This window comes from Neoarius graeffei, chromosome 2, assembly GCF_027579695.1.
Source record: "Neoarius graeffei isolate fNeoGra1 chromosome 2, fNeoGra1.pri, whole genome shotgun sequence".
NCBI classification, from domain to species: Eukaryota; Metazoa; Chordata; class Actinopteri; order Siluriformes; family Ariidae; genus Neoarius; species Neoarius graeffei.
In genome coordinates, this window is record NC_083570.1 from 922,955 (window position 1) to 948,451 (window position 25,497).

The 25,497-nt window shown below is 40.5% G+C and overlaps 1 protein-coding gene across 2 annotated transcripts; it reads right to left on the reverse strand.

The window, feature by feature from the left end:
• Window positions 1–1,000: 1,000 nt before the first annotated feature.
• On the reverse strand, window positions 1,001–24,814 carry traf3ip2a (TRAF3 interacting protein 2a). Of its 2 annotated transcripts, none has more exons than XM_060913537.1 (10): window positions 24,654–24,814; window positions 23,982–24,030; window positions 19,720–20,172; window positions 13,581–13,659; window positions 13,339–13,496; window positions 12,957–13,045; window positions 12,779–12,847; window positions 8,809–8,913; window positions 2,225–2,299; window positions 1,001–1,521 (listed from the first exon to the last, which is right to left on the reverse strand). In XM_060913537.1, the coding sequence occupies exons 2-10, from the start codon at window positions 23,998–24,000 to the stop codon at window positions 1,375–1,377; spliced, it is 1,194 nt and encodes a 397-aa protein (XP_060769520.1). In that variant the 5' UTR covers window positions 24,001–24,030; window positions 24,654–24,814; the 3' UTR covers window positions 1,001–1,374. The 2 variants fall into 2 exon arrangements, with proteins under 2 accessions (XP_060769520.1, XP_060769519.1); XM_060913536.1 differs by having other exon boundaries at window positions 23,982–24,027; window positions 24,654–24,710.
• Window positions 24,815–25,497: the final 683 nt, after the last annotated feature.

Genomic DNA, 25,497 nt, shown 5'->3' on the forward strand with positions numbered 1-25,497 from the left:
AATAAAATAAATTCAACAAATGTTTGGGTTTTTACTGAACAAACAAACAAACAAATAAAATGAACGAGTGACTTAAAAAAAAGAATGTGGGTGTCTTTGTAAAAACGGTTTTGATTGGCTATTATAACAGAGCATGCTGCATGCTTTTTGGTTTTGTAGCGCAGAGTACCTGGCTAACTGCAGGAAGCGGTTAGCTGCACAGCTAATGTAGCCATTGCAAGGCTAACATGGCACCGATTTTAAAACACGGCAAAACGACTTAACAGTTCTACACTTACTTGTTCGGTGTTTGTTGCTGATGCAGCAGGGATGCTTGGTACGGACCCAGGCTTCAGTGACAGTTGATGTGCAAAACCTGCCCTGTACTGTCCCAAGTTGTGGAAACATTCATCAGGAAAATGCTTCCGACAAACATACACCGTCTTAGGTAGACTCGACGGCGTATTATTGGAGTAAATAAAATGAAGCCACTGCGTCTTCAGGGGCTCTCCCGTCGGCAGGAAAAACAGACTCCTTTCTGTGTTGTCACATCCATGTACAGCGCAATTTCCATATTTGGTGGCAACTTTTGAGCTGGGCGGGGCAATCCATACAGTGGGTGGGAATCCAGAGGGGGGGCGTGGGGATCATCTCCCTTGCTGACGTAGTAAAGGGAAGAGCTTATCAACGCGCCGTTTTGACGCGCCATTCTCAAATGTTGGGCATAGTTTGGTTTACACATTATGAAATTTCTAGCCACTGGGGTGACTTAAGAAGGTCAGAGGAACTCATTTTAACGTTAAAAAACCTCAGAAAGTGAACATTTCATGCCACGGGACCTTTAAGTCATTGTTGGTTGACAGCATTTCTTTACATGTGCCCAAGACTTCTGCACAGGACTGTGTATAACACTCATTCACACCCCGGAGCATTTTCTCATAGCCATCCCATAGTTTTTAGGACACCAAGAGTCGCCTGAGCTCAGGATCAAACCCAAACACTCGTCTCAAAACCTCTCGTCTTTCATTAAAATACATCTTTATTTTGATTTGAAAAGCCAAAGTCGTTACATCATAAATCTTCCCAGTAAAAAGTCGAGAATGTGGAAAAGAAAACCCCAGTCGTTATTTTGAGCTGATGCTTTAATATTGCACATGGCTAGGATTTTAAACGTCTCAAATAGAGGACAGAACTCCAGACAACAAGATCAGGTGGGGTTTTTTTTAATATAAAGTGTTTCCTAAAACTTCTCTCAGCGTGCTCGTCTGTCCCTCCTTATGTAATTTACTTTTACCTTTTTTTATATTTCATAAATATTATGCATTAGTTGTGATCCATTTCTCACCTTATATATGATAATTACATAAGATTAATGAGTACGTGTGTGTGTGTGTCTCAGAGTGGTTTGATGCTGAGCGTGAGGTCGCGGCCAAGCGGGGGAGCGATGTATCTCTCCTCTCTCAGTAAACGTAGCAGCAGATCCTGAGCATCGCGAGGCCACCGAAACACACGAGTGCTCTGTAACCACAACGGGACATGACTCTACACACACACACACACACACACACACACCACAGTAACTACACTGTTCAATCACATTCACCACAGAATAAAACGTGAATTTTCAATTTGTTAAAGAACAATGTGTAATTTTTATCCATTTATAGTTACATGTAACGTTACATGAATGTTTATGAACAATTACACACAGTTATTAAGACATTTATTATTAGCACAGCATCACCTGGACACGCCCCTGTGAATGAGCTGTTGCTATAGAAACGAGAGCGCATTAATTAAAAACCTGCAGTACTGTCTGAGCTGCTGTTGTTAGAGAATTAATCAACACGTTCTTTTCTGACCAATCAGAGTCCAGAACTCAGCAGCGCCGCGGTGCTAAAAGAACAGGAAAGTTGCACAAGAAACTAAGCACGGAGTAGCACCGCCTACTTTAACAGGAAGTGACTGACACATCAGTTGACTAACCACACGAGCTGGACATGTCTACTCATCACTCACTGTTTTAAATAAAACTGCTGAAATATTTTTGCTAATATCTCACTTAAGCTAACGTTCATCTAAAGCGCACTCGGCCAATCAGATAGCTAGGCAAGTGGTCTGTAGGCGGAGCCTCTGAGTCCGATCTCAGTTATAAATACCCCCAACAGCGTCGATAGTGTTAGAATTAAAACACACCGGCGAACGTTTTAGCTTTAACATGCTAGTCGGGTTTCTGTTTGCTCACCTGGTTAGCGCTGGGGAAGAGAACAGGGACGAGTCGGAAATTCAGACAGCGCTGCTGGATAAACTCATTCTGCAGCTAAATAAAAGAAAAATAAATGTTAAAATGTTTTAATTTCACGTCAAACAGCACGTCATTATCCAGAACGGCCTGCTCCTGGGTGAGAGCTAGAAATGCTAACACAGCTAACAGGAAATAAACAGCTAGTGTTCACTCATTATTAGCATCTGCTAGCATTGTGGTAACTTCCTCGACATTCCCAAAACATTTCATTACGTTCAATTTATTGAAAACAGACTTAGATTGCTAACATTCATGCAATAAATAAAGTAATTAAAAAAAGATGACGTCGAGATGGTTATGCTAGCTGCTCCACCGCGCTCAGGAACGTCAGAGCACAAGCATGAAAGTCTTTCGAATGATTACACAAAAATGTATGAAAATACTGCAGCGCGAAACACGCCACACGTTGTATCTCTCACGCACAGAAATTACTAAGGCAACGCCCACCAAGGTGCACCGCTATTTTTTTAACTGTGGATGAAGAGCAGGCATCAAGTGGTTTCCCGCAGAGTTCAGAAATAGCTGCCATACACCGATCAATAAATTGAGAAATGTTGTTGTCGCGGCGAACGCCCTTTTTGTCAGCTGGTATGCACGCGCGTTAATTACTCACCTGCGCGCAATCAAGGAGAACAAAGCGGCACGCTGACTTCCTGCTCGGGTGCGAGGACTGAACAGCAAAAAAATAGGCTGCTGCAGGACGAAATACAAACTCCATCACTTGCCGAGCATTTTGTGAAGCTGTGTAGAAGCCACGGGCGATTGCTCTAAGACAACGAGGGAGGCTCAGCCTCCTCTAAAAATGACGAACATCGTGTAGGATGAATTGCGCTAGGCTTATGTTATAGCCGACCTTATAACATTGCTATTTCAGATCCAGAATCATAGAAATATATGTGCTCAACCCAACTACAGTGCGAAATCATTCCGTTATAACTTTCCCCAGTTCGTGACAGTGCGATGCAGCCCAGCCTCAGTGGCTTGGGAGCTCTGTGCTTGTCAATCTCAAAATGCAAGACGATTATTGGACAAATACTGCGAAAATGCCCGCCTACAGAGTCTCACGGACTCCCAGCCTCAGTGGACTTCAATGGCATTTGGGAGCTCTGCGCTTTTCAATCTCAAAATGCAAGACGGTTATTGGACAAATACTGCGAAAACGCCCGCCCACGGACTCCCAGCCTCACATGGGAAGGACATGGCAGTTTCCGTGAGGAGACTGGTGATTGGTGAAAGCGGCCGGATATTTTCTTTGATTGACAGCTTGTTTCAACTATAGACAGGCAGCGGACAGTGTTGCCAAATTGGGCGGTTTTAAGTGCATTTTGGCGGGTTTTGAACATATTTTGGGCTGGATAACGTCAGCAGTATCTGGCAACATCAGTTCAGTCCCATGCGGATTCGCAAGTGCTGTGGTGTATTGTAAGAGATCAGCTTACATTTCGATTTCATTCATTACATACGGTTTCTACCAGCTTTTTTAGTTTGCATATATTTTCACTGTAAATAAAGTGTTGTCAAGTTTGCTATCTTAGTTCCAGAAATGTCGTTTATTTGAGTGACTGAACTTGAACTTGAGGGGGCTAGTCAGCTAGCAAGAAAGCTGCGCACGGATGCCAAGCATTGCTGATTTAATTTTGGCGAAGCCATTTGCCAGTCTTCCTTTCGAGGAAAAAATTAAAATTAAAGAGCAGGGTAGACCAACGCCTCAAATTGACTTGGTGAAAAAGGTAGGGAATAATACTCGTTCCTTTCAGCTCTCCTGGTACGAGAAAGTGAATTGGCTAACAACAAGTGACCCACATCAACAACAGTAAATAGGCTACTTTAGTAATATGTCATGGATGGACCAAAAATATAGAATCTATTTAAAATGTTTATGCTGAGTATATTATATTGGAATATATGTTTTTCTGGATATGAATTAAACACAGCTACAATTTGGAAAACATTTTTAAACAAAAACACAGCCGAGGTCAATTTTTAAACAACATGCCACAATTTTAAAATATAAAATGTTAAAATATACCCCTCCCCCCCAACACCACCATCATGTATATTGGACAGTAGGCTAATGGGCCAAAAGAACCTGTTATTTCACAGTTTGTGACTCTGCCAACAATCAGCCAGATCAGAGGCAAGAGTATGGGCAAAACTGATGTGTTTTTTCTTTTTTCTTTTAAAATCTGGAAATATCGTAACCGACCAGCCTCCCCTGTTTGAAAGACTACCAGCCGCCACTGGTAGAAGTTGTCAAGATCTGAACAGACAGCCGGTAAGCTCGCGTTTATTTTTATTTTGTTGTGAATGCGAGGAAATTGTTGCGCTGACGGGGCATTGAGATGCGGGGAATATATGTTTGTGTTTGTAGCGTCTTAAGGTTCAAATATTCACATGGTGCTTTGTGTAATTGTTGGCTGGTAAGGGTTATCGCAACTTGCTTTGTTTGGTCCGGTAAAAGGTGTGGCAACTTGCCTGGTCTCATGTTTGAAATGGCCCGGTTTAGGTGTGGTTTGATGCGCGGGCTTTATTGCGCTGAATTCTTGGGTGCCAGTGAAGACCTGGTTTAAAAGCATGTATCTTTTTCTACTTGCATACAGTGCATGTTTAAAACGAACTGAAAGTATTTCATTGCTAAAATGTTCATGGTGGATATGGTTTGTAAATATGTAGGTTGGCTTGTTACTTGGTAACTCATTTATTGGGTTTAGTAACTTGCTTAATTCATTATGGCCCTTGTGGTTAAAATGTATTTAAATCAGGGCTTTGAACCGGTTCAAGGAACGAAAACCAAAACCGGGAACTTTTTCTATTTCACATGGAACAGAAACGAAACCAGAAACTTTATTATTTTTTATGTTCCGGAACAGAAACGCTTATTAAAAATAATGGTAACCGGTTAATACCGGTTTTTATTTCATTCCTCAAAGTTTCCGTAGCCTACAAATAAAAAAGCCATTCTTCTCCTGCGCAAGTTTCTATGACCCGCTGGGGTTCACTTCCTGTGTGGCATTCGCTGACTGAATGGAGAGAGCGGGAGGGTGGACTACTATCACGTCTCCACATCTTAAATAAGAGGTAAATATTGCAGTCTGTCGTTATTCAAAAACGTCAATTTCAAACACGATATCAATATATTTGTCCACGTTAATGAGAGGCTCGCGAACATTAAATGATGTTAACCTCTGTTAGCCTATCAATGCATAGGGCCTGACTCGCCTTTGGTAACACACTAAACGAATTCTCTTTCATTTTTGGCACTTTTTCTGTTTGTGTAGATGGGAAGACATACTGAGAATCCAAATCGCCAACATTTGAAATAATAATTGTTTTGAATTATTTCTTGTCTTATTTAATGAAGGTTGTAATAGAATTAGCCTACATTTGGCTTAAGCTGGATGAGACAGAGACATCATTTTATAGCCATTTGTTAAACAGCTGACAGGGAACGTAATTAACCGTTCCGGGAACGAAATTTTTTTGTTCTAACCGGTTCGGGAACGTCTATTTAATGGTGGAACCCAAAACCGGAAACGTTAAAATTCCGTTTCTGTTCGGAACGAACCAATAGGAAAAAAATTCTGGTTCAAAGCCCTGATTTTAATATTTTGATGCATTTACATTGAAACAATTCATTCAAAATCTGCCTTAAGGTAAAGTAAACTATCTATTTTCACATACATGTATTTAATGTTAAGCTTTTGATAATCATTTTTTGTGTAACTGCTTTTATAAAAAGAAAGAAAAACCTGTGCAAATTGGTGAATGGATGGTGTTTTGTCTTTTAAGGTTTTTCACCTGCAAAGGAAAAAAATCAAAGGAAAAAGATGGAACGAAGGTCTGGTTTGAGTGAATTCCAGTTTTAATGTTCAGCATTGGTATTACCCTTCAAGTGTGGGATAAGCACAGCAAAGGAGCAAAACACTTGACAGTTGTATCCGGGTAAAATTTACGTGAACTTTCCGAAGAAGACGATGCGGTGAAGTGCAGGCGGACGCGGGAGCGCCATATTTGATGAGTAGCCTACAGTACAGTAAATCATCTCATCATACGAGTTTGTATTTCCTGAACGAAATTAGTACTTGCATCACAAAAATGATGAGAGCTGATGTTGGGGAATATTGTCTCCAGCTAATAACGTTAACTATCAGTTTGCCCAGAGTCTGTGAGCTTGTCTCGCCACTTCAATCTTGAATCCTTGCTAATTTCAACAGCTATTTTTGACCCCTGTTTTTAGTCCTAGTGTTGCACACTTGAATGAAAACTCAGTGTGTGTTTTTTTTTTTATATCTCTTCCTTTACTGGGTACTTGCCAAACTGCAAAATACACAGATATAGTAGTGCATTGTTACGCGCTTCTGTTTACACGTTGCCCTTGACGGAACTCTCTCCTCAATCATGGCTGTTAAAATGGCAGGCCTGGAACCACTGGGTTTCAAGTGGGAGCCTCCTACCCCCGTACTGAAGGCCTCTAAATCTGCCACTAACACTTACAACACCAATCATACCCCCCCTCCCCCTCCATCCCCCTGTGCGCCGCCGCCGACACCCCTCACCAGCACCACCCCTGCCCTTCCCGACAAATCTCACTCTGAACTGACTTCACAACTTGAGAGCCCTGTATGAAATTAAATACCACAGCTAAACATGTTAAAGAACATAAAATACAGTTTAAAAATTGAATTAATTTAAATATGTATTAAAACAGTTTAAACCCCTGATGCCGCAGCTAAGCTAAAAACGTTAAATGCTAACACACCGAATAAAAGTTAGCATGACACAGCAGTTAACAGGAAACTGTTGTGCAGGCGTCTACTCGCTATTAGCAGTGTTAGCATGTATGGTTAGCATTTAGAACATACCTGTCAACCCTCCCATTTTTCCCGGGAAATCCCTTATTTTGACTTATTTCCCGCTGTCTTCCCGTATTTTTATTTTCCCGAAAATATCCCGTATTTTCACAATATAAAAAAGTCGGTAGGTCCAGAATTCATGACGCGCCTCTGACAGGAGTTTACAGCAGGAAGTCGGGCCATGAATTCATGTCCCCGCCCTCTCAGGCATCAGCGAGGCTGAACAAGTGATTAGGTCCAGTGTTGCCAGATTGGGCGGTTTCCTGCCCAAGTTGGGCGGTTTCAAGTGCATTTTGGCGGGTTTTGAACATATTTTGGGCTGGAAAACGTCAGCAGTATCTGGCAACACTGATTAGGTCTGAGGTGAAGATGGCGACGCTAATAGCTAAGAAAAACATTAGCCTCTCTTTCTTTGATGATTTCAACAAGTGCGTGGCTGGAATGTTCCCAGACTCTTCCCTCGCAAAGAAATTTTCCATGGGGAAAACGAAAGCCTCCCAAATAATCAAAGGTAAGCTACACATGTTTACATTAAGTATGTCCTCGCTAAGACCTCATAAATAGCCTAGTGTCAACTAATTGGTGTATTAACTGTTTTATCCACTCATTGTCCATTTTATTTTCTATCTGAAACTTACCCATTTTAAATCACTCTTGGTTTAATATCTTATATTACTCTTTATCTCTTTATTACTCTATCTATCTAGTGTTCCGAGGCCATGACTATGGTAAAACCATAATAAATTGCAATGGAATTGAATTTATTGACTGGTTATATAATGACCTTTCTTATTTTAACATAAGATACGTATTTTAGCCCTTAATTTGGGAAATAACTGGTACCACTGAAAGCAAATAAAAATAAATGTATAGTTTATTCACAAATGCACTCTATAAACCATAAGCATGTTGAGTTTGGGTCTTGGCTATCACCAACATGCACCAGAGTACAGGAAATCACAAATACTAGATAGAAAATTGCCCCCCATTCAACTACACACCCACTTTTGGTGAAGGGTATGACTTTCCGAAATTTTCCCTCATTTTGAGTTAAAAATCTGGGAAATATCCCTTTTTTTCAAACCTCAAAGTTGACAGGTATGGTTTAGAAATGAGCAGAAGCACTGATGTTACATTCAGACTTCGCTGCTGAACAAGTGTAAAGATCGAGACGATAAAATCGTCAACATAATTCCTTCGCGTAAAAATAAAGAAACAGGAATGAAACATCATCTCTGTGTTAATATTCATTCACAGCTCAGCTAAGAATGCTAGCGCAGCTAACCGGAGAGGAAAACTAGCATGAAGCAGGAGGTTAGCCTAGCAAGGTCTGGTTAGCAACATGCACTGTAGCAGTTAGCATGTACGGCTACTATGAAGGAAGAGAACAAGGCCGAGTTTAAAACGAAGAATGGAATTGTTTTTAGAGTTTTATACGTCCAGTTTTGAATTCATTTTAAAAACAATTTGAATATAAAAGTTAAACAGAAAAACAGTATTAGAATGTGGTTTAGCATTCTTTAAGTAAAATTTAATCTGACTAAATTATTATTATATATATTGAGAGAGAGAGATTAGCATGTAGCATTAGCATTTTATTAGCATGTTAAAGCAGCACAGCTCTTCAGGTGTCCTCAGGACAGGAAGTGAGACCTGATTAAAGGAAGTCACCTGACTGTGGATGTATTTGGTGTGCAGTCCGTGTTGGTCTGATCCATCGCCCTCGATGTCAATCTTGTATTTCGGACTGATGACCATGATGATCAAAACCGACTTCTACAAAATTAAACACAAAGTTCGTCAGAATATAAAATGTACAGTGATATAATTTTAGCTTTATTCTCATTAAAATCTGTACATTTGCAAGGCTGTTTACAGCAGCTGTGCCAACTCAGAACATACACATCTGTTTGCTAGGTTAGCATTAAGCTAGGTAGCATTGTTTACCACTCACTGTTTGCAACATTAGCATTGAAGTTAGCACAGTAAGACATGCTAGTGCTCAGATGAGTCAAATAAACTGGATTTTTTTTTAACAAATAAACAGTGTTAAACCTGTTAGATTGCTAACATTAATGATTTATTTGTGGTAAAACTACAGTGAAACACGCTAACACAGCTAACCCGGGACACAGTTATGCTAGCTTTTCACCTCACTTAGCAATGTTAGCATCGGATAAGAGCACGAGTCTGAAACTGAGGCAATGTAACGGCAGCAGAAACACAGCAACGCCAACAGGATAAACGCTAAACTTTACTCCACCAGCAGGGGGCGCTGTAGCTTTACATCATCATGGACACAAACAAATAAGCAACGCTGCACAGACTGCGTCCATGCTGTTATTTTGTTAATTTGTTTTTAATAAATTATTATATCATTTATTAATTAAATTATTCTTTCAAAGAAAAAAATTGTTTATAATGACATACAAACAAAAACAAAGAAATAAACTGTTTTGAACAGTGAGTGGTTTATTTGTGTTAGCCATGTTGACGATCCAACTTAACAGTTATATCTGTAGTTGTATCTGTGTTAATTTTGATCCGGTTCACCATTTTGACAACGTGTGTCGAGTCAGCAGGAAAACACTGGGAGTGACATCATCAGAGTGAAATATCGGGAATTATTATCTTTACAAGCCACTTTTTCCATGGAACAAAAACGTGTTCTATTCCCTTCTCACGGGTTTACTGATGCCATGCAATATTATCATCTCGCTTATCCTCCGTGTATTACGCCGCTCTCCCCAGTGGAGAATAAGCGTGCAATATTGTTATAATATCACACGTTGTCAAGACAACACGATGTCACATGCGAAAATCCAATGACAAAACTTTTCTGCTGCACGTGCACACGATCATTTCTTTGTCGGCCGGGAGAGAGAGAAGACGAGGCTAATCCAGTGCTCGGTTTAAACACAAAATAAATAAACTGAAACTAAAACCCAAAAGGCTACCAAAACGTCATTATATATTCTTCACGTGTATTTGCAAGAGAAAAACATACCAATGGACATCGAAAAACTGGAAAAGAGACACGTCGGAGATGTAAAACTTCCATGCGAGTGAGTGACTGACAGTTTGCAAACAAAAATGCCCGCGAGGTTTGCTTCATTAAAAGTGGAAGATTTAAAGAGACAGACAAGTTGGACACCGGAAAGGCTACAAAAACTTCCCTGGATATTCTTCACACATATTTACAAGAGAAAAACAGACCAACGGACACCGAAAAACTGGAAAAGAGAGCAATAGTGGAAATATAATGTTCTACTTGGAGGTGAGGAAAAGTGATGGAGACTTTCACAGGAGGACTTCACTCGTGGACGCCACTCAGCAAAGCCCTTTTGTTTTGAACAACTGCAGTGTAACGATTAACCCCGACCAAACGTAACTGTGAACTTGAACTGTCAGCCTGTATATAGCTTGTACAACCCCGATTCCAAAAAAGTTGGGACAAAGTACAAATTGTAAATAAAAATGGAATGCAATGATGTGGAAGTTTCAAAATTCCATATTTTATTCAGAATAGAACATAGATGACATATCAAATGTTTAAACTGAGAAAATGTATCATTTAAAGAGAAAAATTAGGTGATTTTAAATTTCATGACAACAACACATCTCAAAAAAGTTGGGACAAGGCCATGTTTCCCACTGTGAGACATCCCCTTTTCTCTTTACAACAGTCTGTAAACGTCTGGGGACTGAGGAGACAAGTTGCTCAAGTTTAGGGAGAGGAATGTTAACCCATTCTTGTCTAATGTAGGATTCTAGTTGGTCTTTTTTGTCGTATCTTCCGTTTTATGATGCGCCAAATGTTTTCTACGGGTGAAAGATCTGGACTGCAGGCTGGCCAGTTCAGTACCCGGACCCTTCTTCTACGCAGCCATCATGCTGTAATTGATGCAGTCTGTGGTTTGGCGTTGTCATGTTGGAAAATGCAAGGTCTTCCCTGAAAGAGACGTCGTCTGGATGGGAGCATATGTTGCTCTAGAACCTGGATATACCTTTCAGCATTGATGGTGTCTTTCCAGATGTGTAAGCTGCCCATGCCACACGCACTAATGCAACCCCATACCATCAGAGATGCAGGCTTCTGAACTGAGCGCCGATAACAACTCGGGTCGTCCTTCTCCTCTTTAGTCCGAATGACACGGCGTCCCTGATTTCCATAAAGAACTTCACATTTTGATTCGTCTGACCACAGAACAGTTTTCCACTTTGCCACAGTCCATTTTAAATGAGCCTTGGCCCAGAGAAGACGTCTGCGCTTCTGGATCGTGTTTAGATACGGCTTCTTCTTTGAACTATAGAGTTTTAGCTGGCAACGGCGGATGGCACGGTGAATTGTGTTCACAGATAATGTTCTCTGGAAATATTCCTGAGCCCATTTTGTGATTTCCAATACAGAAGCATGCCTGTATGTGATGCAGTGCCGTCTAAGGGCCCGAAGATCACGGGCACCCGGTATGGTTTTCCGGCCTTGACCCTTACGCACAGAGATTCTTCCAGATTCTCTGAATCTTTTGATGATATTATGCACTGTAGATGATGATATGTTCAAACTCTTTGCAATTTTACACTGTCGAACTCCTTTCTGATATTGCTCCACTATTTGTCGGTGCAGAATTAGGGGGATTGGTGATCCTCTTCCCATCTTTACTTCTGAGAGCCGCTGCCACTCCAAGATGCTCTTTTTATACCCAGTCATGTTAATGACCTATTGCCAATTGACCTAATGAGTTGCAATTTGGTCCTCCAGCTGTTCCTTTTTTGTACCTTTAACTTTTCCAGCCTCTTATTGCCCCTGTCCCAACTTTTTTGAGATGTGTTGCTGTCATGAAATTTCAAATGAGCCAATATTTGGCATGAAATTTCAAAATGTCTCACTTTCGACATTTGATATGTTGTCTATGTTCTATTGTGAATACAATATCAGTTTTTGAGATTTGTAAATTATTGCATTTCGTTTTTGTACTTTGTCCCAACTTTTTTGGAATCGGGGTTGTATACAAGTTAGGTTGTTGTTCAGGCTTTTTGGACTTGGACCATTTTTATTGTTAGAACTTTGACTTTGTACAGTACACTGGATTGACAGAACATTGAATTACATTCGATCAGAATCAACATTCAATATTGGCAAGTTATTGCCCTGTTCTTAACTTTTGGTAAAATCTATAATTGTTCCATCAAATGTGCATGTATAATAATAATAAATATCATCTGGCTTTTTTTCATGGTCTATCGGATATATTCCATTCAGCTACTCGTCTTTCACTTGTTCAGTATCATACTCGCTGAATGGAATATATCTGATAGACCACGAAAAAAATTCAGCCAATATTATTTAAACATGTGACTCAGATCCGCGATGGATTCTGTCTGGAAAATGTGAGTTTTTTAACACAAGAAGATAAACTTCATATCTTCAAGCCAACGTGTGATTTTCTTATTATATCGACACATTCACAAACAAAAAGTCCCCAAATTTATCAAAACAATTCATCGATTTCCTCACGAGGGACAGATAGAGATTTATGCCCCGGATGGAGCTCGGATGAGAAACACCAGTGGCGTATTTCCCACTGAAACACTCATGTCTGTGTGATATAAATAAATATATAAAATAAATAAAACTCACATCTTTTAAATAGCCGTCCATCCACTTGTTCACGTCCATTTGCCGCACGGCGTTATCAAAAATATCAATCTACGGCAGAGAGAGGAACAGAGCCGCGTTATATTTAAATATTCAAATCGTTAAAGGAATAACGATCAGCTCATTAAAAAGAGATGCAGATGATTACGCTGAGACTCACAGCAGGTCTGAAGCCTTGATTTATCAAGAACGTCACAAACGGAAAGATCTCCTCTGCCACGTCCACGGAATACGTGATGAAAACGGTTCCTGAAAATCGCAACCATTACTTTATTTTATTTATACACATTTATATGAAATCACACAAGCAGGTCACATGACCCTATTTTTACCATTCAGTGTGTAAAGTCTGCTGCTTTGAGGCTAATGTCGCTAACTAGTAATGCACGTCTCATGACAAAACTAATGTCATCCTCAGACACCTCTCAGAAAACACGGACAATCTGGAATTCTGCCGGAATTCTGTTGGAATTTTCTGAAGGTAAACGCCGTGCAGAAATGACATGCAGAGAAACAAAACACAAAATATTTTAGCGGCTCACTGCAGTCGTCAGGGAGACTGACGGTACGCCTCATTTCCTGTGCCGGGACATGGCCCATCCTGAATGGCTGAGAGGGAACAATGCACAACTCCGACATCACATCAGGTGCGTCTCTCACACCGGTGGTGCCCTGGGGAGTTGCCACGGGAACCGCGGGTCTGTAGGAGACACATTTATACATGGAATTTATATATAATTTTATATAATGTGTGTGTGTGTGTGTGTGTGTGTGTGTGTGTTACCTGGCTTGGTTAGGTGGCGATGGCATGTTTACAGGTGGAGGTGGACATCTGGGACATTGAGGATCTACAGCATAGAGAGCTACACACACACACACACACACACACACACACCAGCATACCAAATAGAAAAAATTATCAAAATAAATCCAAAAAAATACATGGTTCATGGTTCCTCTGGTAAAAGTAAATATATATTTGTAATAAAACCCAGTCATCATTAAAACCCAACTTCATCCTGATAACAGCTAACTGAGAAACACATCTGAGTTTAGCTCCGCCCCTTCTATGTATTATGACGCCTCAAACGCTGCATATCGTCTCAGAAACGTGCTCAACCTGTTCCTCAGGGGTTTCATGCAAATCCACGCAAACTATTCATGAGCTACATCTGTCTGAGTAAATTAGGCTCCACCCCTTTAGACTTGATTGACATGTGGTGGCCATACTGCTGACCAGGCCTGGAATTTCATCATTTTAGGGGCGAGGCCACTTGGCCTTTTGTGCTGTCAATTTTTTGAGGGCACAAAGGCCAAAAGCCAGGGCACCCAGGCCATAAAATAAAACAATGATTTTAAGTTCACGTCTATAATTAATTTAATTTAAGGACTAATGACTCTTCTGAGGAAGATTGGAGTCTCAGTCGAAACTATCAAGCAGGTAAAGAAACATCTCCTACACTATTATGTCTGAAGATAAGAAAATATTGAACACATCTAAACTTATCAATCCATCACTCACTTCAAAAATTGTACAACCCCGATTCCAAAAAAGTTGGGACAAAGTACAAATTGTAAATAAAAACGGAATGCAATGATGTGGAAGTTTCAAAATTCCATATTTTATTCAGAATAGAACATAGATGACATATCAAATGTTTAAACTGAGAAAATGTATCATTTAAAGAGAAAAATTAGGTGATTTTAAATTTCATGACAACAACACATCTCAAAAAAGTTGGGACAAGGCCATGTTTCCCACTGTGAGACATCCCCTTTTCTCTTTACAACAGTCTGTAAACGTCTGGGGACTGAGGAGACAAGTTGCTCAAGTTTAGGGATAGGAATGTTAACCCATTCTTGTCTAATGTAGGATTCTAGTTGGTCTTTTTTGTCGTATCTTCCATGTTTTCTACGGGTGAAAGCTCTGGACTGCAGGCTGGCCAGTTCAGTACCCGGACCCTTCTTCTACGCAGCCATGATGCTGTAATTGATGCAGTATGTGGTTTGGCATTGTCATGTTGGAAAATGCAAGGTCTTCCCTGAAAGAGACGTCGTCTGGATGGGAGCATATGTTGCTCTAGAACCTGGATATACCTTTCAGCATTGATGGGGTCTTTCCAGATGTGTAAGCTGCCCATGCCACACGCACTAATGCAACCCCATACCATCAGAGATGCAGGCTTCTGAACTGAGCGCTGATAACAACTCGGGTCGTCCTTCTCCTCTTTAGTCCGAATGACACGGCGTCCCTGATTTCCATAAAGAACTTCACATTTTGATTCGTCTGACCACAGAACAGTTTTCCACTTTGCCACAGTCCATTTTAAATGAGCCTTGGCCCAGAGAAGACGTCTGCGCTTCTGGATCGTGTTTAGATACGGCTTCTTCTTTGAACTATAGAGTTTTAGCTGGCAACGGCGGATGGCACGGTGAATTGTGTTCACAGATAATGTTCTCTGGAAATATTCCTGAGCCCATTTTGTGATTTCCAATACAGAAGCATGCCTGTATGTGATGCAGTGCCGTCTAAGGGCCCGAAGATCACGGGCACCCAGTATGGTTTTCCGGCCTTGACCCTTACGCACAGAGATTCTTCCAGATTCTCTGAATCTTTTGATGATATTATGCACTGTAGATGATGATATGTTCAAACTCTTTGCAATTTTACACTGTCGAACTCCTTTCTGATATTGCTCCACTATTTGTCGGCGCAGAATTAGGGGGATTGGTGATCCTCTTCCCATCTTTACTTCTGAGAGCCGCTGCCACTCCAAGATGCTCTTTTTATACCCAGTCATGTTAATGACCTATTGCCAATTGACCTAATGAGTTGCAATTTGGTCCTCCAGCTGTTCCTTTAACTTTTCCAGCCTCTTATTGCCCCTGTCCCAACTTTTTTGAGATGTGCTGCTGTCATGAAATTTCAAAATGTCTCACTTTCGACAATTGATATGTTGTCTATGTTCTATTGTGAATACAATATCAGTTTTTGAGGTTTGTAAATTATTGCATTCCGTTTTTATTTACAATTTGTACTTTGTCCCAACTTTTTTGGGATCGGGGTTGTAAAACTTATTAAACCTATATCCTCCCATAATTTTTGTTCAATTGACACCGAATGTGCAAGAGCGTCTTCAGACTGTACTACTACGCAGATTTTTGATTCATCAAAATTGAGCCTGGAGTTCATCAAAATGTTTGACTGTAAATGGAACATATACTAGCATGCAGGCTACTGATTAACCCATAAGAGCCCAGACCCATTTCTCAATCAAGGAAAATTATTGAGGAAATAAAATGAACTAAATAGACGACAAAGAAAACATTTCTGACCTTTTATTTTTTAAAACAGCACTTTTATGTCATGAAATATTAAATTGCAAATTTGCGGAACACTGCAACACTATTACACTGTTAACCCCAAAGTTCATTCTGTGCAAACAGTTTGAGTAAATTCCACTTTTAAAGATTAGTTTTATTGCATTACTTAAACAGTGTGAGTAATGAAGAGTATATGAGACAGTCATTGGGTTACTCATTTTCGTAATTTAAACAAACTTAAACTATCATGCTTTCCCTCAGGCCACAGTGCTGCCCTGCTGTGATTGGCTCAAAACTCAAGACGAGTCTGTGCTTGTCCGTTGACGGCTACAGAGGAAGTTGCACCATTTTCTAATTTATACAGAGCAATTTAAGGTCTTTGCACTGTGCATGCTCCTTGGACAATATGCCTGCATTTTTCTGTTTTTAACAATGAGATAAAATCTCTTGCGATGGTGATCTCATCAAGGTGCATACATGTCAACCTATACGGAACGTCCGTATTTTATACGGATTTGATTCAATAAACGTAGTATACGGGCGTACAAATAAAGTTATACGGATTCTTTAAAAAAAACTTCAATATTTATTTAGAGCTATAATCAATTCCCATGATGATAAACGTACTGTACAGCACAGACAGCCAGTAAAGAGTCTTATGAAATCGCGCGTTATCTTGTGGTAGCGAGACTTCGTTCCACTTTTGATCATGCGCACACCGCATTGCGAGAATCCCGCCAACCGGGAAGTCATAGACATATAAACATAGACGCCACCTTCTGCGTAGAATCATACGTCATCCTCGCCGCCATATTGGATGTGGCAAAGTGGAGATTCTGAGAATAAAGATGCCTCATTCATGTGCTGCGTTTAACTGTACCAACAGGTTTACCGTCCAAACAAGATCACATGGGATTACCTTTCACAGGTGAGACTGGAAAAATACTTTTTGGTCATTATAACGTAATTTTACGAACAGATTTTCCTGACTTTGTGGCTAATATGAAGTCTCGCGCATAATAGCCGCTCGGTGAAACCTGTCTCCAAACAACGAAGTATTTCCTTCGTAACTACGCTGATAACACTTTGTGTTTTTGTCAAACATTGGAGCTTTGTATTCATTCTGAAGGTTTATTGTTATTAATATTGAATAAAAAGTAACTGGGATATATCATTGTTAATTATCATTCAAATTTTAGGTAAATTATTTTAATTTGCATCTTATACGGATTTTATAAGGGAAATATGGATTTTGGAGGTTGGTTATACGGGTGATTCTCATGAAGCTGCAGTGAACATGTCCAGGACGCATTTTCCAAAATCAATACTTAATTCACATAAACTCTGATATTTTGTGTAAAGAAAATAGGGAGCACTGTATGGACAAATGGTTTTCATCATCATATAAACTAATTTTTATATCAATTAAACAAAAAAATCTATAGAAATTCTCATTACCGTTATGTGTCCGCATCCCTTTTTTTAATGTTTACTTTAAATCATATAAAAATTCCTAATTATATAAAAAAAAATACAGTGCAAAGTTATTTTAAAACATCTATATTTATGCATAATATTAATATTTTTTGTGTTGAACAAAAAAAGGTACTTGATTTTAAACAAAAAACTGTGTCCGCACCAAATGTTTCTCATTACCGTTTCATGATTTCACCCCCCTATAAAAAGTGCCTTTAAATTGATCAGCTATCCCATGATGCATCACTTCAGATACAAGATTCAAAATGGAGACAAGGTCAGTTGCTCACTCTTCTCTTACTTTGTGATATTCATGTTAATGTTGCTAAATCTGTCCTCAGTTACACTGTCTTATCATTACCGTTACGGCTTAATACTGATTACTTTTAAAAATAAAAATATATTATTTTATGATTATTATCACAATATAAGGCTTTAACATGTGGCAAAGTTATAGGTTGTTAGCATGCTAGCATTTCAGGTTATTTGTGAAATTAGCCAAGAGTATCTCATTACCGTTACTCGATATTCTCATTACCATGCACTGTGAGGGCAATAAATAAATGTAAAAAAATATATAAAGTAATTGTCATGGACCGTGCTGTTCATTTAATGGGATATTTTGTGGAAATATGAAATAAATTGTCAAAAAATGTTTAACTCATGATCTAGCTTCATCGTTTACTGTAACGGTGATGAGAATTATTCTGGATCACGTAAGCCTCAAATAAGAATAAAATTCTATTAAAATATTTTTCCATTAAAAAAAGATCAACATAGTAAAGTTCACTCTCTATTTTAGGCTCTCAACTTGAAAAAATACTGAAATGAGGTGAAAAACTTTTTTATGTTAATGTGAAGGCCTTCATGAGAATCACCCATACAGGTTTGATTGACCAAAGGTTGACATGTATGAAGGTGGCGGCAGTTACACTTCGGTTAAACAGCAAAACGAAACATACAATGCTAGTAACAAAACAATGCTAACCGCATAGATTAAAAAAGTGGCTATGAACAGACAACAGCACACATCACGCATCATATTACAGCAGGAACAAGCAGTAGGAGCATCCATGACCTCAGGCTTAAAGCTCGACAAAGGAAAAACTTGACAGCAAGCTAATTAGCATTTGTTATTGGCTACAGTCGGTACTCGGCACGTTAAAAGTGGGTCAATGTTGTAACAACATAACGTTACTGTACAAGCAATGCTTATTTAACGCTAACAAACTTAAGCCCTATATGTTGAAACTCCTCTCTTATTCGTTCGTTAGTTTCTCACACAGTCTTACCTCAGTCAACTTCTTCCCTCCTTCTGTGGAAATTCAACGTCTTGGACATGGACACGAGTGGGCGGGGGATGCGTTTGATTAAGTCTCCTGATTGGCTGGTGATAGATTGGTGTCATTATAGCGTGTCGGAGCGGGTCATGCCAAGCTCGAGTCCGATCCACCACTGATGAGTTGCCCAATAAGAATCCAGAATGTCATCAAAAGACGTATTTTTTTCTCAGTAGACGCAGGTGATGTTAAAGCCTACTGGCAGTCACGAGGCAGACTACAAAACTGCAAAACCGCAGGGCATCAAGGCGACTGTGGCCTTACGGCAGATATTTTTTTTCCAAGGGCACAAGGCCAAATTGAGAAGTCCTGCCCTGCTGCTGACACACAGCAACATGTTTTTTAACCACTATTGAGGCGGTCCTGATTACATCGACACCACGTTTCACCAAAAGTAAAATTTGCATATTACACAAATTGATCTAAATGGGTGGAGCGAAATATTTCTTGAGGAATCAGTTGACAGATTGTGAGATGGACCAAAATGTAAAATCTTCCACGACAGCGCCACCATCAGGACGATGAACAAGGTGACACTGAAACTTATCAGACGCTGCATGCTGAGCTAATGTAGCTAATGCTAGCGATGAAAGGATGGCGGTTGTCATAGTAATGTTAAATTCTGACAGGTCTGTGCACGCTAGTTTACGAGCAGCTAGCTAACGTTAGTAACAGAGTGAGTGGGGAATGTAAGAGAACATGGCCGTCTTACATAATTTGCATGTTTATGAGTATTTTTTTTTTTAACATCCCGTTAATTGTGTGAGCTGTAGCTGTACGTACGCGAACGTGTGGGTCCAGGTCGAGTGACTCGGTTCGGACTCTCTCCCACATCAGAGCGGAGAGGAAGAGGCGGCTCCAGACTCTCCTCAACCTCGCTCGGAACGTTCCACCGGTGTCCCATTATGTAACCTCTTTCAGGAAACCTCGCCAAAGCGAACTCTTGGTGGAGTCGGACCATACCTCCCAGGGGATCATGGAGACGGTGTATGTCTGATGCGCCCCGCTGTGTGGGCGTGGCTACACGAGGTGCAAGCCCCGATGCACGATCTCTCAAACAGGCATCTGGGCCTCCGCCCTCTCGGTCATCACTAATCATGATGTAATTGCTGGGGTGTGTGATGTCATCAGCACGCACCGAACACTTCTGACATGCCGGCCAGGCCAAATTCAGAGACGATGATGTCATCGACTCGTCCATCTCGACCGGAAGGCTGAGGTGAGGACAGGGCGCTTCTGAAAGAGTCGAAAGGACAGTTTTTAGTTTCCAAAGGAAAGTCACAAAAGAATAAAAACAAGAAGGTGAAGGTTCAGGAGTAAACAAACGTTGCTAGTTTTTTAACGCTAAAAAGGGAATAAAAGTTAAAATGAGGAGTCTGTGGAGATTTTTGTTTTACAACCCCGATTCCAAAAAAGTTGGGACAAAGTACAAATTGTCAATAAAAACGGAATGCAATGATGTGGAAGTTTCAAAATTCCATATTTTATTCAGAATAGAACATAGATGACATATCAAATGTTTAAACTGAGAAAATGTATCATTTAAAGAGAAAAGTTAGGGGATTTTAAATTTCATGACAACAACACATCTCAAAAAAGTTGGGACAAGGCCATGTTTACCACTGTGAGACATCCCCTTTTCTCTTTACAACAGTCTGTAAACGTCTGGGGACTGAGGAGACAAGTTGCTCAAGTTTAGGGAGAGGAATGTTAACCCATTCTTGTCTAATGTAGGATTCTAGTTGGTCTTTTTTGTCGTATCTTCCATGTTTTCTATGGGTGAAAGATCTGGACTGCAGGCTGGCCAGTTCAGTACCTGGACCCTTCTTCTACGCAGCCATGATGCTGTAATTGATGCAGTATGTGGTTTGGCATTGTCATGTTGGAAAATGCAAGGTCTTCCCTGAAAGAGACGTCGTCTGGATGGGAGCATATGTTGCTCTAGAACCTGGATATACCTTTCAGCATTGATGGTGTCTTTCCAGATGTGTAAGCTGCCCATGCCACACGCACTAATGCAACCCCATACCATCAGAGATGCAGGCTTCTGAACTGAGCGCTGATAACAACTCGGGTCGTCCTTCTCCTCTTTAGTCCGAATGACACGGCGTCCCTGATTTCCATAAAGAACTTCAAATTTTGATTCGTCTGACCACAGAACAGTTTTCCACTTTGCCACAGTCCATTTTAAATGAGCCTTGGCCCAGAGAAGACGTCTGCGCTTCTGGATCGTGTTTAGATACGGCTTCTTCTTTGAACTATAGAGTTTTAGCTGGCAACGGCGGATGGCACGGTGAATTGTGTTCACAGATAATGTTCTCTGGAAATATTCCTGAGCCCATTTTGTGATTTCCAATACAGAAGCATGCCTGTATGTGACGCAGTGCCGTCTAAGGACCCGAAGATCACGGGCACCCGGTATGGTTTTCCGGCCTTGACCCTTACGCACAGAGATTCTTCCAGATTCTCTGAATCTTTTGATGATATTATGCACTGTAGATGATGATATGTTCAAACTCTTTGCAATTTTACACTGTCGAACTCCTTTCTGATATTGCTCCACTATTTGTCGGCGCAGAATTAGGGGGATTGGTGATCCTCTTCCCATCTTTACTTCTGAGAGCCGCTGCCACTCCAAGATGCTCTTTTTATACCCAGTCATGTTAATGACCTATTGCCAATTGACCTAATGAGTTGCAGTTTGGTCCTCCAGCTGTTCCTTTTTTGTACCTTTAACTTTTCCAGCCTCTTATTGCCCCTGTCCCAACTTTTTTGAGATGTGTTGCTGTCATGAAATTTCAAATGAGCCAGTATTTGGCATGAAATTTCAAAATGTCTCACTTTCGACATTTGATATGTTGTCTATGTTCTATTGTGAATACAATATCAGTTTTTGAGATTTGTAAATTATTGCATTCCGTTTTTATTTACAATTTGTACTTTGTCCCAACTTTTTTGGAATCAGGGTTGTACTTCTATAATTAACCAATGCTAATTTTGCTAGCATGCTAAGTAAACTTTAGCCAGTCTCAGGATGCTCACAAAAAGAACATTTGAAGAGAATTTATGAAGAAAAAAAAATATATTCAAAATAGTTAGCAGACTAGACTAGCCTGTGTTTTAGTTTTGGAATAATGAATTTATTCTGAGTCTAACTTGAAAAATGAAGGGCAGGCTAACATGAGTGAGCGTGATAAGAATGCTGCTAATGCTGATCTGTGGACGCTAAGAGCGCTAATGCTGCAATCACACCAGGCGTGCGTTTCACTCACGACATAAAACACTGGCTGCAGGGGTTTTCGTTTTAATCTAACATTAGCCAGCATTATCATACACTGCTCTTGGAAATCTTCCAAAACTCCAACTCAACATTCCCAACATGTTCTACACTCGGGAACACTCTCTCTCAGTCAGAAGGTGGAGAATGCTAATCTGTGGATGCTAATGGTGCTAAGATGTTAGCTTCAGGTTAGTAAAAGCTGCAGCTCTGGTTTTCTGTTCAACTTTCAGGATGCTGTGATTCAGCCTGTGCTGTGATTGAGCCTGTGTTGAGATTCAGCCTGTGCTGTGATACAGGTTTGTGTTGAGATTCAGCCTGTGCTGTGATTCAGCCTGTGCTGAGATTCAGTCTGTGCTGTGATTCAGCCTGTGCTGTGATTGAGCCTGTGTTGTGATTGAGCCTGTGTTGTGATTCAGCCTGTGCTGAGATTCAGCCTGTGCTGAGATTCAGCCTGTGCTGTGATCCAGTTTGTGTTGAGATTGAGCCTGTGTTGTGATTCAGTTTGTGTTGAGATTGAGCCTGTGTTGTGATTCAGTTTGTGTTGAGATTCAGCCTGTGCTGTGATTCAGCCTGTGCTGAGATTCAGCCTGTGCTGAGATTCAGTTTGTGTTGTGATTGAGCCTGTGTTGTGATTGAGCCTGCGCTGTGATTCAGCCTGCGCTGTGATTCAGTTTGTGTTGAGATTCAGTTTGTGTTGTGACTCAGCCTGTGTTGTGACTCAGCCTGTGCTGAGATTCAGCCTGTGCTGAGATTCAGTTTGTGTTGTGATTGAGCCTGTGTTGTGATTGAGCCTGCGCTGTGATTCAGCCTGCGCTGTGATTCAGTTTGTGTTGAGATTCAGTTTGTGTTGTGATTGAGCCTATGTTGTGATTGAGCCTGCGCTGTGATTCAGCCTGCGCTGTGATTCAGCCTGTGTTGAGATTCAGTTTGTGTTGAGATTCAGCCTGTGTTGTGACTCAGCCTGTGCTGTGATTCAGCCTGTGCTGAGATTCAGCCTGTGCTGAGATTCAGTTTGTGTTGTGATTGAGCCTGTGCTGTGATTCAGCCTGCGCTGTGATTCAGCCTGCGTTGAGATTCAGTTTGTGTTGTGACTCAGCCTGTGTTGTGACTCAGCCTGTGTTGTGACTCAGCCTGTGTTGAGATTCAGTTTGTGTTGAGATTCAGTTTGTGTTGAGATTGAGCCTGTGCTGTGATTCAGCCTGTGTTGAGATTCAGTTTGTGTTGTGATTGAGCCTGTGTTGAGATTGAGCCTTTGTTGAGATTGAGCCTGTGCTGTGATTCAGCCTGTGCTGTGATTCAGTTTGTGTTGTGATCCAGCCTGTGCTGTGATTCAGCCTGTGCTGAGATTCAGCCTGTGCTGAGATTCAGTTTGTGTTGTGATTGAGCCTGCGCTGTGATTGAGCCTGCGCTGTGATTCAGCCTGCGCTGTGATTCAGCCTGTGTTGAGATTCAGCCTGTGTTGTGACTCAGCCTGTGTTGTGACTCAGCCTGTGTTGTGACTCAGCCTGTGTTGAGATTCAGTTTGTGTTGAGATTCAGTTTGTGTTGAGATTGAGCCTGTGCTGTGATTCAGCCTGTGTTGAGATTCAGTTTGTGTTGTGATTGAGCCTGTGTTGAGATTGAGCCTTTGTTGAGATTGAGCCTGTGCTGTGATTCAGCCTGTGCTGTGATCCAGCCTGTGCTGTGATTCAGTTTGTGTTGTGATTCAGCCTGTGCTGTGATTCTATGAAATGATAAAGTGAAGAGTAAAGCAGACGTTGTTGTACCGGAACATGACGTCATCATGCTGCAACTTATCCTCTTACGCCCAAACTGCTGCAACAACAACAACAACAACAACAAGGGTGAGCAAAATAATCACAGAATTATTCCTTTAAAAAAGGACATATTAGAAATAATAATAATAATAATAATAATAATAATAATAATAATAATAACAACAACAACAACAATAGGGTGTGTACACACAGGCCTGTGTATCTATACATGTATTTTCTACTTATTTCATGTATTTTTTTTAAATCATTGTTGTTTTTGGCACTTTTATAGACTTTAAAATATTTCTCCTTTACTTTTTTCCTTTCTTTTTTAAATATCTGGATTAATATTCACTCTCTATAACCGTTTGTTTGTTTGTTCGTTACTACAGTGTTATAAACAACTCGCAACGTCACTAAAGTTCACTGAGAGTCCAAATGATAACTTTGTAAAAATAAAATAAAGTTCGGCTGATAATAAACATGAAATAAACACACACTTTTCCGCACTCTGAGTACTGCGTCAGAAAACACAACAGCCCTGAACACACACACTCTCCCCCACCCCCCTGGCCCCTGAGCCCCCTGAGCCCCCCATCCCCAGCCCGCTGAGTCTCTGCACTAATTTCTCTCAGTTTGAGGGAAAATGAGAAACAGCTCTCAGGCCGCTCGCGCGCTTACCTGCCTCAGGTGTGTCGGTTTCACCTGCACGCGGAAGAGTTTCCTGCCTGCAGCTCTTCCAGGAACTGGAGGCGGAGCCTGAGCTGCGGGGAATACCCCACCAAACCGGACTGACACACACAGAGACACAGAGAGACAGAGAGCAGGAATTCGACGCACAAACACCTGGTTGCTAGGATATTTTTAAAATACAAAACAAATACCGCCACCTGGTGGCTGTTTGGAAAACAATAAATTATTATTATTATTATTATTATTATTATTATTATTATTATCTATAGGAGTAGCAGATCTGCATTACACTTTTCAATTATTTTATATTTTTCCTTGAGATGCTTTAGTTCTTTTTTCCTCTTCACTGTGCCTTTATATTTAAATATGTAAATAGCTTCGCTCGTGATTGGTTAACCTCCAACTCCACGCCCACAGATTCCGTAAGCCAATCAATGCAAAGTTATTTCCATATTTAAATTTAAACACACGCCTCCAAAATCAGCCTGTTTGATCCTAAAGGGTTTTGATACCATGACAACAACAAAAAAAAAGGCATGAGAAAAAAATAAAGAAACCTGCAAATTTTACAAAAGCATCTCAGACTAACATAAAATAAGTGAAAAAGGGATGTGATATATCTCCTCTAAGTGATGGTTTTGCGTGTTACCTGCATGTTAAAATCAGGCAAAAAATAAACTTCTTGTCATTACTCATCCAAAAAAATAAATAAATAAAAACAGAAGATAATTTCTCATGCTGTCCATTTTCTGATCAAAAGCATCATCACCGTACACCATCATCACCGTACACCATCATCACCGTACACCTGAACTTCCGAGGAGGATCTGAA